This window comes from Camelus bactrianus, chromosome 10 (genome assembly GCF_048773025.1).
Source record: "Camelus bactrianus isolate YW-2024 breed Bactrian camel chromosome 10, ASM4877302v1, whole genome shotgun sequence".
Lineage (NCBI taxonomy): Eukaryota > Metazoa > Chordata > Mammalia > Artiodactyla > Camelidae > Camelus > Camelus bactrianus.
Window position 1 is genome coordinate 44164785 of NC_133548.1, and position 16427 is coordinate 44181211.

The following is a 16427-nucleotide window of genomic DNA, read 5'->3' on the forward strand; positions in this document are numbered from 1 at the left end:
TCAGTGTAAGATAATTCTTCAGTAAAAGCTGTATATTTTGAAGTGGCGTGTACTGATCCTCTCTACTACTCAATAAATACTGGTTCTCCCATGACTTACTTAAAGTGAAATGAATGACACTGCAGAATGGTGGTCTCTACATCACTGGGGGTCTTAAATTTGAGAAAACTAGGCAAACATTCAAGTGCTCACTATGTACGGATACTACAGATAGAACAGTGAACAAGACAGAGATCCTGCTCTGATGACGTTTACAGTATACTTATGTTGTAGAAAAAGACTGAGGTCACCGATAATGTCCCTTTTAAAACACTGAGTTCTCATCCTCTTTTATTTTCGCAACAATGCCAACTCTAGGATTACACAGGTGAGGGAAAGGTAACGCAAAGACTAGCAAGACAGTGGCCAGAAAGCCTTCCTAACACTTATTATTAAGCATAAAATACATTCCAATGTCCTGGGTTCACTCACATCTTCTGTAAATAGAACTATGAAGTCAGAATTAAGAAAATTCACTGAAGGTGACTAATCACAACTCCTCAAGGACAATAAAGGTCATAACATCCCAGCCTAAAACTCCTACTCCCACAGTTCAGAGAAGAATGAAATACATGTTCTTATAAGACGAATACAATTGTATGTAATGGCAATGAGAGCTTGGGCAAAATGGGACAACCAAGGACTTATAATCAGACGTGTGACATCCGTCAAGTTATGTATCTTCTTGGTACCTCGGTTTTTTAAATAAGTAAAATGGAAATAACAGTATGTACCTAGGATTGTTGGGAGACTGAGCTGGGACTTAGAAGACTGTCAGGTATGTGTTAAGCAAATGTTAGCTATTATTTGGTGTGTGCTTGAATTAATCATTATACACTTATTTCTCTGAATCTCACTTTTATAATCTTAAAAATAAACTGAAATATGGTTTTGACCAGCGTTAAGCTGGGTAACATGCTAAATAGCCCCTGTATTATGTAACTGTATACCACATAGTAAGCCCTCAATGAATTAAATCTGGAACTTATGAGTTCAATTCCTCCCCCAGACTCAGATGGGTAGAGTCAAAAAAGGCAACTTGAGGAAAGGCAGAGGGTAAAATAATATGCCTAAAATGCTGAAGCTTCATTTATGCTTTCAAAACACTTCAAAACCTACTATCTCTTGCCCCACATCTGACTCTCTCCATTTAGCTGTTAGAGGGCTGAGACCTTTCATACAAGCCCTAGCTCTGTCTAGGTGACAGGGAAGGCGAGTACAGTGAAACAGCCCAGAGAGAGGACCCGTGTACACTAGGTTCAGTGAGAAATTCCTCGTCCCTGTTCTTCAGGAGGACATCATCGTAAAAGTTAAACACTGTGTTGCAGTGGATGGAAGGTAGCCCCGTGCCGCATCCCGCCTTGAGGACTGAAGCATTCATTCCCCAGTTGTTGGGGGTGTTGACAGCTGACCGCTCTCAGCCCCCTCCCTCCCTTGGGATAGCCCCCAGGCCAAGAGAGCTTCCGCCCATTCCTCAGGGAGGGTTCCGCCCATTCCTCACCAGGAGCCGTGCCTGGTCAATAAGGGGTTTCAGTGCCTGGCCTCCTTGCATCAGGGTGGGACAACTGTGAAAGGTTATCCTGGCTCTGGGACCTCGAACAACTCCTCCCTGCCCTCGGACAAAATCTATTCCCTTCACTCCCTCGCAGGGCACTTCCAGGGAACTGACCTGACACACTTACCAAGTTTCAGCTTGGGGGCTGGAGTTTAACTCCTTCTTGTCAAATACCACGGTTACAGACAGTTTAATGGTCCGTAAGTACTGGCAATGCTTCAGGCAGAATGAAGACACGAGCAAATGGATTTCCTCACAAATATTAATGACAACCTTTGGGAAGTATCTCATTGCCTGGTTTATAAAGGCTTCATCTTGAGTTTCATATAGAATGTGAAACAACTCCAGAAAAACCAGGTGTGATGGAAAAGGGTCACTGTTTCCTAGTGTTTCCATCCACTGAAGTGTCTTCCATTTCATCTCCAGGGACATTCTACAGTTGAAAGTTTCCTCCAGTTGTTTTACTAGATCTTCATTCAAAAGGCCAAACAGAAAGCATTTCATCTGCAGCAAGTGGGGGTCATTACAACTGCTGCTTTCAAGTAACAGCTCTGGGTCTTCAAAAGACTGGAAGGAACTGTCCCCGGTGTCCCAACTGTCTTGCAACATATAAAACATAGCTGCAAAAAACTCCTGAATGTGGAGGTGGGGGAACACATAGCAGTTTTCATACTCTGCATCCCTTTGAAGAATATTCATGTCCAGGAAAATTGAGACATCAGATTTAACTAACCCATGCTTTCTGAGATTCTCCTTGTAAAACACATAAGTCATAGTCCATACTCCTCTGGCAGCCAAGTGACACAGGCTCCTCAGTTGGGTTTCGCTGGGTAGACTAGGAAAGCTTCCATCTACACGTGTGAACAAGCTAGAGATACAGCAGGTAAACAGAGCTGTGGTTGTCCTGCAGGTCAACGTGATATCACCACCCTTCTCCATCTGCTGCTCCAGACAATTACAAATGACCCAGCACACCAGGGGGACTTTGCACATGCTGAAAAGCATCTCATTGTTTCTTAGGGAACTGGACACTTGCAGGGCCCACCTCTCATCTTCAAAAAACTGGCAAATATACTCCTCTCTTGCATTCTCAGACATACCTAGTAGCTGTATAGAACGCGGACTCTTCAATAAAGGCTTTAGTTTCTTAAAAGCTGTGAGTTTTGTCGTCACCAATAAGGACGACTGGGGGAGCATCACTTTTCTCAGCAAACTACTCACGAGGAAGGACACAGGGTGTACCTGGGTCCAGTCGCCACACAGTACAAACTCGGGTTCCTCAAAGGCGAAGTGCAGTTCATCAAAACTATCAATAATAAAAAGGAGACTACTCGGCTGGGACATAATTCTTTCGATGGGCCCTTCTGTGCTGGGCCAGTCATCTGACAGCATTTCAGCAAAGCTTTTCTCTCTCAATGGGTTAATTTCTCTTGCATTGAGATAAAAAACATAGGCAAATTTCTGCTGGTAGAGATTGCCCTGTGCCCAGTCTAACATCATCTTTCTCACCAAGGTTGTCTTCCCGACTCCAGCAGGCCCCTGAAGGACCACTGTCTGTGGCTGCACACCGGTTCTGACATCCTCACCAAACAAACGTTCCAACAGTTCTCGGCTCTCCTGAGTGATTTCATGACAGAAATTTCCAGATTCTCCAAGCAAACAGTTCTTATTCGACATGATGCGAAATTTTTCCTCTATTTGAATTCTGTATTTTGTTCCATCACCTAAGTCAGTTAGAAAGGAGATGGGGGGAAAAGATACACAAGATTAAAATAAACTCTATGGTTTGCAATGTTAAGAATACTGGAGGACTTAGAGCAGGAACAAGATACAGGCTGAAATCAACCTACAGCAGTTTACATGAGAAAAGAATGGAAATAAAACAAAAACATTCCTGCAGATTTAAAACCTACATTAGAAGCTGTGTAAAAATAGAACTGATAATGCGGACATTTAGGGTGGAAAAAAAAATTAGATTCGTTCTAGAAATATTTTTTATCTCCTTTGTACTTCTACTCTACAGAGAAAAAGGATGGCATGTGTGGGGAACAGAGCCATCATCCAGATAAAAAGAGGACCTAGGCAACAATTAACAATAATTGCCAGAGAGGACCTGAATCTACAGATCAAAAGAATCCACTTTATACAGATAAAACATTAACGGAAATGAACAGTTACAGGATCCTCCCTGAGGAGCGAGAGGGCTGAGTCCCACATCAAGCTTCCCAGCCCTGGGGTCCTGCCCTGGGAAGATGGGCTGAGCCCCCAGAACGTTTGACTTTGAAGGCAGCAGGGCTCACTTGCAGGTGAGCTGGGGGGCTGTGGGAAACAGACTGCTCTTAAAGGGCACACACCAAGTCTCACCCGCTCTGAGGCATTCGGTACAAACATCTAACATAGTTCATTTCCCACTAAATTATGCTTTGTTCTCCCCCAGTGGAAGGGATGGTATTAGAAGGCAGGGACTCTGTCTTTGAATGGTATAATACCTAGTGAAGTGCTGTATTTTTAAAAATTGAGATTATAAGGATGATTTTTAGTTTCTTCATTATACATTTATCTACCGAATTTTCCAGAGTAAATTTCTATGGAGATGGAACCTTGGTTTCCTAAATTTATGGCCAGTTACGCCACAAAAATAAACTTGCTTATATTGTATTAGAAATTAAAGTCCAAGCAGGAAGTTATCTTCAAAATCATTTAATACAGTAAGAAAGTTCTATTTACTAGTGCTCGGAATGAAGTAGGTTCTCAGTTATTTCTTGAATGAAATTAGGTGGCCCGTTAGAATGCAGCATAGCTGAGTTAAGAATGAAGGTTTCTCACTTGGTTGAGTTTTCTTTGTAATGTAATTCCATTTATATAAACTGGAATTCAGTTGTACAGAATTCAAAACAAAGTAGGGGAAATGGAAATGGTACTGAACTAAGACTGAGAAGACCTAGAAACTACATTTTACATAGACTAGCTGGTCACTGTCCCAGAACTCAATTACAGCATTATTTCTAATGGAAGTAAAGAGATTCAATAAGCCAAACAGTCCCCACCAACTCAGGGACTCTTCAGTCCATAAAACAAGATCAACATACCTTTGCTCTTCAGACTGTCAACTTTTGACTGGCCATTTCCAAATACAGCTCTCTTGAGGCTCTGAATTAACAGAGCCCTGTTTCTGACTTTGTCCAGAGAGCCAGTTTTGCCAACTCATTTTTTTTAAATTGAAGTATAGTCAGTTTACCATGTTGTGTTAATTTCTGGTGTATGGCACAGTGACTCAGTTATACAATATATATATTCCTTTTCATATTCTCTTTCATTATAGGCTATTACAAGGAAGTGAATATAGTTCCCTGTGCTATACAGTAGGACCTTGTTGTTTACCTATTTTATATATAGTACTTAGTATCTGCAAATCTCAAACTCCCAATTTATCCCTCCACCCCCTTTCTCCCACTCTGGTAACCACAAGTTTGTTTTCTATGTCTGTGAGTCTGTTTCTGTTTTATAAGTAAGTTCATTTGTCTCATTTTTTAAAAAAGATTCCACATATAAGTGATGTCACATAGTATTGTTCTTTCTCTTTCTGGCTTACTTCACTTAGAATGACGGTCTCCAGGTCCATCCCTGTTGCTGCAAATGGCATTATGTTATTCTTTTTTTATGGCTTTTTCAAAGATAACCACTGAACAGGTAGGATATTACCAGAAGTCAACAAGTGTTGCACAAAGGTCCCCTGGGAGATAGCCCTCCTTCATCATGCTTCAGAAGCTCCAACCTCCCAAAGCTGACTCAAACTTACCCAGCACAGCTTCTTGATGACCTTGTACCTCTCTGGCCCCGGTGTCCTCTGGTCTCACCGTCTTGGCTATCCCTGCAACAGATTCCAACAGGATCATGAGATTTACCAAAAATAAGGAGAATTTGGTGATGACCAGAACACAATTTTCCTCAGTGGTCCAATTCTCTGATCATTTGGGTTTAAGAAAACTAGAGCCAACAGAGCCTCAGACTGGACCAGCTTAGCTGAGGGAGATGTGAAGTGGTGTGAACAGCACTGAAGCAGGACACCTCTTGCCATGCCTCCCACCCTGTAACTCTAAGGCAAGTGGGCTCGTCTAAGCCTAAGCTTCCTCGTCTATACTGACCTCACAGAGAGAAGGGGAGGCTCAGAAGATACACAACATCAATGTATACACATTTTGCAGCTATAAAGCCTTGTATATGTGTAAGGAACTTAGATGACTACAGGATTTCACAGCTGGGAATGACTAAAAATATCATTTTGGCTTACGTCCCTTAATAATTTTTTGCCCACTTCTTATCCTTCAGCAAAGATTTAAAATCATATTTGTGAGTCCTTAAAATTTAGCCTAACCTGTCACTTTATTTGTAGTTTAGGCCAAGGAACATTAGATGGGACAATTCTTATCACTCCATTCCTTTAATCATTCTAACTGGTACAAGATGGATGGATCTCTCCCAGTGAAGGAGCCAGGCTGAGTAACAGTACTCAAAACCCTATGGCCTCTTTGGTGTTCCTCAAATGACCCAACAAGCTCCCACTGTACTTGAGCATCATGGAGTGTGTATCCACAGAATAGTTTAACACCCATGTCCCTTTCATAGAATCAATGGGCTCCAGGAAGCACTTCCTCCTCCCCACCCCGGGATGTGTCTCCAGCATCACTCACAGCTGATCTCTGCTTTTGCTCTCTGGCACAGGCCCTTCAGGTTCATCTTGCCAAAGATTTTGAGAGCCACATCCCAGGCCTGCCCTCCCGGGTAATACTGGCTCATCAAGTTAGCCAGATCCTCCCGCTTGGCCTTCTTCACGTCAGACCAGGGTATCCTGCGGGACCCAGGTCCCACGGTCTCGTTCTTCAGGAATGACTTGAATATATTTAATTCCTCTTTGTTTAGCTCCTCCAAATATAGGAGCAGCCCAAAATCAGAAAAGTAGGAGGAAGAAGACACATCTGTCATCTTGTCCATGAATCAATATTCAAGCTTCAGTGTGGAAAAATAATCAAAAGATGGAATAAACAGGACCTATGGAAAAGTAAGATTAGAAAATGAAATACCTCTAAAAACCTAGATTAATTCAACAAACGTGTGTTGAAGTCCACTGTATGAGGGTTCAGGATTGACCTAGTGTCCGCTGTAATACATGTTCTATCATAAAAATATTCCTCTGATACAAACCACTTCACCTTTCTTCCACCTTTCCAAGAGTTACTCCCAGTCCCATACTTATGAGCTGTAAGAAAGAAAAAAACAGCAATTCATCTTTCATTACTCTTCTGCCAAGCGAGGATATCAGAGCCAATCTCAGAGGACTACAGTATGGATTAAAGGAGGTAGAGTTCACGTGTCGCCTGGCTCAGAACAGACTCCTCCTAAGTACTGGCAAGTTTCCTCATTCCCTCTCTCCCCCACCAACACCCAACATATATCTCAGCCTATAAAATGTTATTGTGCCCCCATCATTACTCTTGAAGCACATGCAATTGGCATATGTCACCTTTCATGTCTTCTTGTCATGTCATCTCTGGTCACAAATCCATACCAAGTCCCTGAAGGTCTGTGTTCCTAGTTCACAAGCTCCTTTCACATCTGTTTCCCAACACCACAATTATTCTGGGTGAGTGCAAAGTTAAAACCCATCCCAGACAGCATTCTCTCCCATCCCTGACCTCAACTCCCATGACCTTGTTCCACTCCAGCATTTCACTCTGATGTTCTCGCTCAGAATTTATCAGCAATGACCACACGAACTGTTAAACTGCCAAGTCCCTTAAATTAATTAAACTCTTAAATTAATACCTTCCAGTTAATTGAGCAGTTTCATGTCCTCACTCCCATGGTGACAGTTCTTCAAATGTTATCAAATCCTAGTCCTTTGAGCCCTGTGTTTTCCTCTTATTTATCACCTGTCTTAAAAGCCTTATTGAATTTCTTATTTAGCACGGGCACTCCAGTTCATAATTTAAGTTGTATCTTCAAGTTACTCACCCCCTCTTCGGTGATTTGCCTAAAGAGACAGGGATAGTAAGTAGTACAGCTGGAACTCGACCTAGATCTTTCTCTAAGCCCCCTCTCCTTTCCAGTCTTTCAAAACGCCATCCCCTACTCTTGCCAATGGGATTGGAGAAGATGGAATGGAGAAATTAAAATGTACAGAAGGGAGGCAACTATATTCAATACATTGTAGTAACCTATAATGAGAAAGAATATGAAAAGGAACAAATTTATATATACATATATGACTGAAACATACTATTCACCAGAAATGGACACACTGTAAACTGACTATACCTCAATAATAATATTAAAATGTTCAGAAAGGAGATTTTACTTCTTAAACAAAAAGTGAATTATCTCAAAATTACATAGTAAATCAGGATTTTATCCTACAGTAATTAGTGAGATACCAGCTGTTTTAATAATCACCACATTTGTTGAGGATCTACTGTGATAGGTTCTTTATGAGAATTTTCTCTAGTCCCAAAAGTTTGGTTTTAACTACAATTTTATAGACACTGGGACTCAGAAATTAAGAAGCTTGCCCAGGTTACAGAGTTGACAGGTAGCTTATCAGACTGCAAAGTTCATTTTCTTTCTACCAGGTGCCACCTGCCTTTTCATTTCACTTGATCTTCCCAGGCACTGGGAATTCAGAGTGATATGAAATCTGTGTGGCTATGCTCTGATAGCTGCCCTTGTGCTAGGGGAAGAGAATGGCAATCTTCTAGTTCCAGGAGAACACGAAGGAAGGAGGGGTTCTTTTCCAAAGAGGGTAGAGATGACGAGGTCTTGAAGAAGTTACATTTTATCTAGGAAACAGGCTATTCTCCCCTTTTCATACATCCCTGCCTGGTTTCCTTTCTTGCACCAAATGGGATCTCCTATAGCAGTTTGTCAACCTCACCACTATTAACATTTTTTTTCAGGTAATTCTTTATTTGGGGGACACTGTAAGTACACTATATGATGTTTAGCAGCATTCCTGGCCTCTATCCAGTACATGCCATTAGAACCCTCAATCTCCCACAGTTGTGACAAACAAAATGTCACATGTCCCCTGGGCAGCAAACTGCCCTGGTTGAAACCAATTCCAAAGCCTTCTGTGTATACAACTCATCACCCCTTCTCGGTGATATAACTGTAACAAATCAAAGAAACAAGAGTAGATAGCTCAGGAAAAGGCACTCCCATGAGATTTTAATGTATGATAGAAAAAATGTCATAATTGGGAAGAGAAACATTCAGTGTAGATTATTAGGACAACTGGTAAACCATTCAGACAAAAATTAGGATCCTCACAGAATAAATTTCAGATATAACAAATAAGCAAATTGTTAATACTTCAAACCAGAGGGGTGAAAAAGCAGAACATATTCATCACACCTTACCAGAGGAAGAACTTAAAAGCTTGGGCACAATAAAGGAAATGATCAAGAACAGTATGAATGTTAGAAGATACATCGTTAACTATGTTGAAATTAAAACCTCCTGTCCAGAAGAATTCAAACACAAAAGGGAAGCCAAAACCAGCAAATGTTTACAGGAAATCTGACAAGTAAAGAGTTGAAGTGTAAATTGGTAAAACCACTTTAGAACTGTAGGCATTAACTACTAAAACAGGAGCTATGCTCCCAGACCCAGATGCCGGTTTCTAACACCCTTCTCCAACAGGAGCAACGAGGGCTCCTTGGAGACACTGCTGATTCAGGGGCTGGGCTAGGAGTATACAAACTGAGCCTAGACCTTCTTGTTGTGCCAGAAAGTAAGGAAAATAAAAGGATGAAGTATGGCAAAAAAACCAACCCAAAACAGCTCCCAATGGCCAAATTAAATAATGTAGTATTGGATTATAATCTAAAGTATAAAGCAAATGTCCATAGGTCGATACTGATGCAGACAAACAACTGAATGCAAAAATTAACAGGGGGAGAGAGACAAATTTTACTTAGAGAAGAATTCCAGATACTTTACATAGATATTCTCTCCTCCAGGAGGTGGATCTTAACCCCAGCCCACCCCCACCCAGGAGTGTGGACAGTGCTTAGTGGTTTACTAAGCAGAGAAACCTGACAAACACCACCCTAGCCTGGCGATCAAGGTTAATATCATCAATCATAAGCCATTGTTGACATGATGTACCACTGATGTGATCTGATGAGATGACACATAAACACTATGATATTCTTCCCCCAAATCCATAATCCCAGTCTAACTATGAGGAAAATATCAGACAAACCCAAAATGAAATGCTACAAAATACCTGACCAGTACTTCTCAAAACTGTCAAGGTCATCAAAAACAAGGAAAGACTGAGAAACTGTCACGGACCAGAGGCAACTAAGAAGACAAGATCACTAATTTTAATATGGTATCCTGGAAAGGATCCAAGAGTAGAAAAGAGTACTAGGAAAAAAAAGTGAAATCTGAACTAAGTATGAATAAATAGTCTTAATTTATTGCCTTAGTTGTTACAAATATGCTACAGGAATACACGATGTTAAAACAGGGGAAACTGGGTGATGGGTACACAAGAATTTTCTGTAAAATGAAAACTATTCTGAAATAAAATGGTTTTTAAAAATTGGATTATGCATACCCTATGGCCTAGCAGTTACAGTCCTTAGAATATACCTAACAGAAATAAATGTGCAGGTATATACCAAGAGACATAACAGAAATAGCCATAGCAGCATTGTTTATAATTCCTAAGCACTGGAAAAGATCCAAGAATAAACCTGTAGTAGAACCAATAAATAAACTGTGATTAATTCATAGAATGAAATCCTACACAGCCATGAAAAAACATGATCTGCAGATACATGCCCCTAGCATGAATCACACAAAGATAATCCGTGAAAGCCAAACCCCAAAAGATCATATACCATATAATTCCATTTATAAAAAATCAAAGCTAAAAAAGTAGAAAACTGAACTAGTATACTGTTTATGGTTGCAGGCATAAGTGTTAGAGCCATATTCTTTCTTTTTTTTTTTTGAGGGGGTAATTAAGTTTATTTATTTTAATGGAGATATCAGGGGTTGAACCCAGGGCCTTGTGCATACTAAGTGCATACTCTACCACTGAGCTATATACCCTTCCCTCTAAAGTCGTATTCTTTAAATGGGGTAGGGGTAAGGAAGTCACTACCATAAAAGTCAGTTTAGGGTCACATCTGCAGGGAGGGAGGAATTTGTAGTCAGGAAGTTTCCCGGGGCTCTGGGGCACTCTGAAGTAATGCAAATAGTATTAGTAACACTCTATTCCTTGAAATGGTGATGGTTTACATGAATGATCACTGGGTAATCGTTGACTAAGATGCACACCTAAGTTTAATGCAATTTTCTACGTGAGTTATAGTCCATGCTAAAATATGGTTTTAAAAAGGTTAATATCACCAGAAAGACATAATACGAATATATTAGAAACGCACCAAAAGCAAACTATTGTAAATAACCTTTTCATAGAGGGAGGAAAATTGCTAACAAGTATTTCAGAAAATGTTCAAACTTAAGCAGATACCAAAACTAATACAAACCAGGTGATATCACTCCACACTTATTAAAACTGCAAAAATGAGCTTTAAAGAATACTATATGATGATGAGAATGGAATGGTGCAGATTTTGTTAGCGTAAATATTAATTGCTACACTCTTGGAAAGCTGCATGTCCACAACTATGGAGTAAAACATGCATGACTTTTCAATTATTAAACTCTCTCTGGGAAATTATGCAACGGAAAGTTTCCCAAATACAGGAAAGAAAGTTTTGTGCATAATAGTAAATAATTGTCAACAAATTAAAATTTAATTATGATTAATGAAATAAATGCAAAGATACAGCCCACACTTGATTTTTCAGTCATTAAAATGATTTCTTCATACAGCGATATGCAACATGTGTATGGTTAAAAGCATATGGTAGGAATATAAGGATAACCAAGGAATTAAAACCTCTGCATTAAAGACGAGACAAAATATATTGAAGTATTAACCACAGTTGTGTTTTGGGTTTAGGACAACGCGTGGCAACTTTCTTTAATCAGAATATATTACTTAAATAAGCGGGAAAATAAAAAGGTGACAGAGGTATTATCAATTTGTCAAATCTCAAAGAGATAAAGAAATGAATGCCCCGCCCACTGTACTTGAATTTGGCGCGTGGGACCTCACTGGTAACCTCTGTGAAGAGAGCAATTTTAGGTCACTGCTGGGGAGGAGGGTGTAGGAGTGATAAAGCCTCGCTATTATGGGTGGAGGGAGCAAACATGCGATACTCTTTCTAGAACTTTGCTAGGAAGAAGGGGAGAGAGGAAAACTGGTATCAGGGAGCACAGAAACTACAAAGTTTAAGGCTGGCGGTTTTGTCTTCGGTCTGGAGAGGGGCTTGGAGGCGGCACAGGCTGGAGAAATCACCGCGGAGCACAGGTGGAGGGAAGATTCTCGGAGTGAAGGTTAAACACCTGCTCCAGGGCAGAGAAGAGAGAGACCTGCCTGAATTCATCAAAGTGGGGATAATCTTACCACCTGACATCAGGAGAGTTAAGAAACGGAGCATTGCACCCGAGTTAAAGGCCACTCTAGGTCCACCCAAACTGGACTCCTTGCCCACGTGCGCACCCGCGTCTTGAGCTCTCCGCCTCCCCCACGTGACCGCGGACTTTAACGTGGAAAGTGACCTCTCCTGCCCGAGGTCATGGCCTGCGCCCTCCAGGCTGCTGCCTTCTCCACCCAGGGGGATCCTGGCAGCTCTCCTCTTGGGCTTCAAGCTGGGGTCTGCTTGCCCTTCCTGGTCTTCCACCAGAATGAGGGCGCTGGAAAGACTTACGGACTCTAACTCTGTACTTCAGAGCCGGCAAAACACATGCACAGAAGAGGCCCATTCCATACCTCGGGTCACACAGTAGGCATTCGTGGGGAAGGTGCAATTCCAGCGCTGAAAGCCACGAGCCAAGGAGGAAAAGGGAAAGGAAGGGCTCAACAGGTACCTGTTGTCTGATGCGAAGTGGGAACTCTGACCCTTTACGCCAAATCTCCCGCCTCCGCTGGGAGCCGAGCAAGCGCGCGGAGGGCTGCTTAGGCCGCCAGGAGCCGTTCGACCCTCGCCGCCCGGCCCAGTCTCTCTTCCCATTGGCTCGCCCGGCAAGGGGCTGCTCCCACGCTCCCGCTCCCCGCCTGGGTCTCGGATCCTCTTTACCACGCACTGCTCCTGGGAGAAGATACATTGTTCTATACAGGATCCTCCATGTGCAGCACATCTGGGGGCACACAATCTCCTTCCTTTTCTGATAACCAGTAACGTGGAGAAGAGGGAGCCTGGGAGTTGGACCCTGGCTTCTGATGACCTTTCCTAGACGGGCTGACTCCTAATAAGCAGCAAGCCTTTATTCATCCCTCCCATAATCTCTATAATTGTTGAGCACCTACTTCATGCCTGACAATTTTCTCGGCCTTCTCTAGCAGGGAAGGAAACACCCAACATTTGGCTACTCATCCCCGACCTCCACGCCTCCCATGGAGCTTACATTCTACTGAAGGAGTACAGATAATGAACTGTAGTATATCAGATAGTGATCACTGCTAAGGAGAAAAACAGAGTTGGGTAATGGCCTAGTGCTGGAGGGTAAGGACCAGGGAGTGGGTCCTATTTCTCTCTGGGTGGAAAGGGAAGACACTGCTAAGGTGACATTTGCAGAAAGTGAGGGCATGAGCCATGCAGATATCCTGGAAATGGAGCATTCCAGGGGGAGGAAATAGCAAATGCAGAGGCCCTCAGGCAAGAGCCTGCCTGATAGATTGAGGAACATTGGAGTCAAATCAAGCATCATGGTCACCATGACTCTGGGTTGATATATGGATAATGCAATTTCATCCAAATCCCACAGGATTAGAACTCTCTTCTGTGAATTTATGGTCTTGGCCCCTGAAGACAGGGCTTTCAAAATTGGCTCAGACCCTAATAACTCTAGCATCTTCAGGAATTAGAATCATCTAACTCTCTGATGAGAGAATTCGGATCAAATAGGCAAAAGGTGTGTCCCCTTAGAATGGCTTCCTTTTTGTCCCAATTACCCATCCTGAAAACCTTTTCCTATTGACATAACAGCAAGACTTGGGAGATTCTAGAGTTGCCTGTAACCTCATTTAAAGTAGCATTTCTCTAGCTGGAATCTTCAGGGAGATCTTTAAATCTTATTGGCAAAGTAGGAGCCAGTATTCATTGGCTTTAAGCAAATGTACTCTCTGGGCAACTGATACTAAGGGCTCAGGCAGGCTAGTTGGCAACATGGATCCAACAATCTTAATCACTATCAGAAATCAGAGCCCTAGATCATAAAGATTTATACAAACTCAAAAGGACAATGACAATGAATGGTGTGAGAATGAGAGAAAACAGGATAAACTCTCTTGGTTTGGCTCCAGCCTACTATATGAATATAATAGTCATTTGAGTATCATGCTAAATGTTATATTCACAAGTACATACATCTTAAGAGAAGCTATGAATGTTAGGGGTTTTGGTTCTGAAACCATTTCTAAGATGCTCATAACACCATGAAATAGAACACATTTATTTCATGGAAAAATTAAAAACTGAGGAATCTGTTAAACAAAGTTTTAGAAACCAAGTGTCCCAGGACTGTACCTTAGTAAAAATGAATTAGACATTTTTCATTTTTATTTAATTTATATATACCTGACCACGTTTCATTTTATGTAAATGCTTAAGATTTATAATATCATGTATTTTAGTGTAATCTTTTTTTGTTTCTTTTCCCTTTTGATTTAGCTCTTCCTCTAAAAGGAACCCCTGGGAAGAATATGCTTGCCTTTAATTGCATTATTATTCTGTTCTGTCTTTTCTCTATTACTTTTGGTAAAATTTAATTTTCCATAACTTCTTTTCTTTTAAAAAATTTTTTATTCAAGTGTAGTTGATTTGCATTGTTAGTTTCAGGTGTACAGTAAGGTGTTTCAGTTATACATATGCATAGATATATATTTTTTCTTTTCAGATTTTTTCCCATTATTTGTTATTACAAGAAACTGAATCTAGTTCCTTGTACTATACAGTAGGTCCTTGTTGTTTATTTTATACATAGTGTTGTGTGTCTGTTAATCCCTAACCCCTAATTTATCCCTCTCCCATGTCTTTTCTTAAAAGGCTGAATAATAAAATTAAAACGTAAGTCTTCTAATTAATAACTACCAGCAAAAAGGCATCTCTGAAAATTTTTATAGGTATTTCCACAAGCCCCTGCGGCTGGAAGGAGAGATGCCATTCTTCTTCATAAAACTAATCTAATATGGTGCAAAGTGGAAAACAGTAATAAAATATCCATCTTATTTTGCTGTCCAATAAGGAGACCTGCATAAATATTCATAAACCTACCACCTTGTTCTATTTATGTTTATATTTGAAAGTGTTATTTGTACAGAGTACTCTTATAAGATACTTGGACTTTTGAAACTATTGTAATGCCCTGTGAAAATATCTTTAACATCTAAAAGGTATGAATGCTGAGTGATTGTAGTCCTTGCTCATCTGATAATAATATCATAAATGACATCTCTGTGTTACTAAAAGGTAATGCAAGGAGATTTCTCAAATAAGAAAACTAGTCATTTTCCTTATTTCCCACAAGCACAGAGGTAAAATAAAAGTCGTAGAATTTGCTTTTTACTAAGAGTTTGAGAGACTTATAGGCCCTCAATTTTCTCCCTCTCTTAACTCACATCAATCTTTCCCAATAAATAAACCACATTAAGTACATCAACTAACTGGAATGTATCATTTTGTATTTTTTTCTCCATGCTTGTATAATTATACTCACAATAACATACCAAACACACACACTGAGTTACAAAGTTGGAATTACATTATCCTGGCTTTTTTGCATCTTAAATTCCTCACCCAACAAACAATTTTGTTCATTGACTATTGATGCCCTTCCCCATCGCACTCTGTCCCACCAAATAGAATGGCTCCATAATGGATAAAGATTTTTATCCACTTAGTTTACCGTTGCATCCCCAGCACCTACAACAGTGAATGAGTCAATCAACACAACACCTTATGGATGTAAAAAGGGACTAAAGTGGAAACAAACATGACAAGTTGAAGGAAAAACAATTAAGCCAGAATGGCTAATAGGGGGAGAGGGAACAGAATAATGAAATATGGAGTCGGAGAGGTAGGAAAGATGAAAAGGTAAGGAGAGAAACATCATATAGAGCCATAGAGATCACTGTAAGAACTTTGGCTTTCACTAGGAATAAACTACAGAGCCAACGGAGGGTTTTGAGCAAAGCGTATAGTCACAATTATGCTTTGAAAGAATCATCCAGGATCCTCATGAAGAGAAGTGGAGTGGCAATAGCAAAAGCAAGGGACCAATTAAGAGCCTATTATAATAATCCAGGTGAGAGAAACTGATGGTAGCAGAGAAGCCCAGGACTTGTCAGGAAGAGAGGCGGGAGGAAAGCCCGACACGACCAGAGCCTTAGCAGGAGAAGCGGGTCCTCCGCAATGATAATACGAAATTTGAAAAGCTCTCTTCGCGGATGTGTGGCTCCAACTTCGAATGTAGGGACGACTCAACGACCAGAACTAGTGGGGTGCCTATTCCGCCGAGGGCGCGGGACAATGTGCGCAACCACCCCTCGCCCCCAAAGGTAGCTGTTTCCCTGAGTCTCCAGCCCTGCCTCCCTTCCAGGGGCCCTAAAAACACCTATAATCGTCCCATTAACGTTAGTATCTTGGGTGGCTCAGCACCTCCTCGGTAGAGTGCAGTGATCCACCACCCTCCT

At 41.1% G+C, this 16427-nt stretch overlaps 1 protein-coding gene across 2 annotated transcripts in view; it reads right to left on the reverse strand.

Annotated features, from left to right (window-relative positions):
• The window catches only part of NLRP14 (NLR family pyrin domain containing 14), a 47925-nt gene extending 31798 nt beyond the window's left edge, over window positions 1-16127 (reverse strand). For both annotated transcript variants that reach the window (XR_006728267.2, XM_045523998.2), the window contains exons 1-3: window positions 6286-16127; window positions 5394-5465; window positions 1722-3318 (exon numbers count right to left, since the gene is read on the reverse strand). Coding sequence is in view for 1 of the 2 variants with exons in the window: in XM_045523998.2 (XP_045379954.2) it covers window positions 1722-3318; window positions 5394-5465; window positions 6286-6586 (1970 nt within the window). In the remaining variant the exon portion in view is untranslated. The remainder of the gene's footprint in view (window positions 1-1721; window positions 3319-5393; window positions 5466-6285) is intronic.
• Between the last annotated feature and the right edge of the window lie 300 nt (window positions 16128-16427).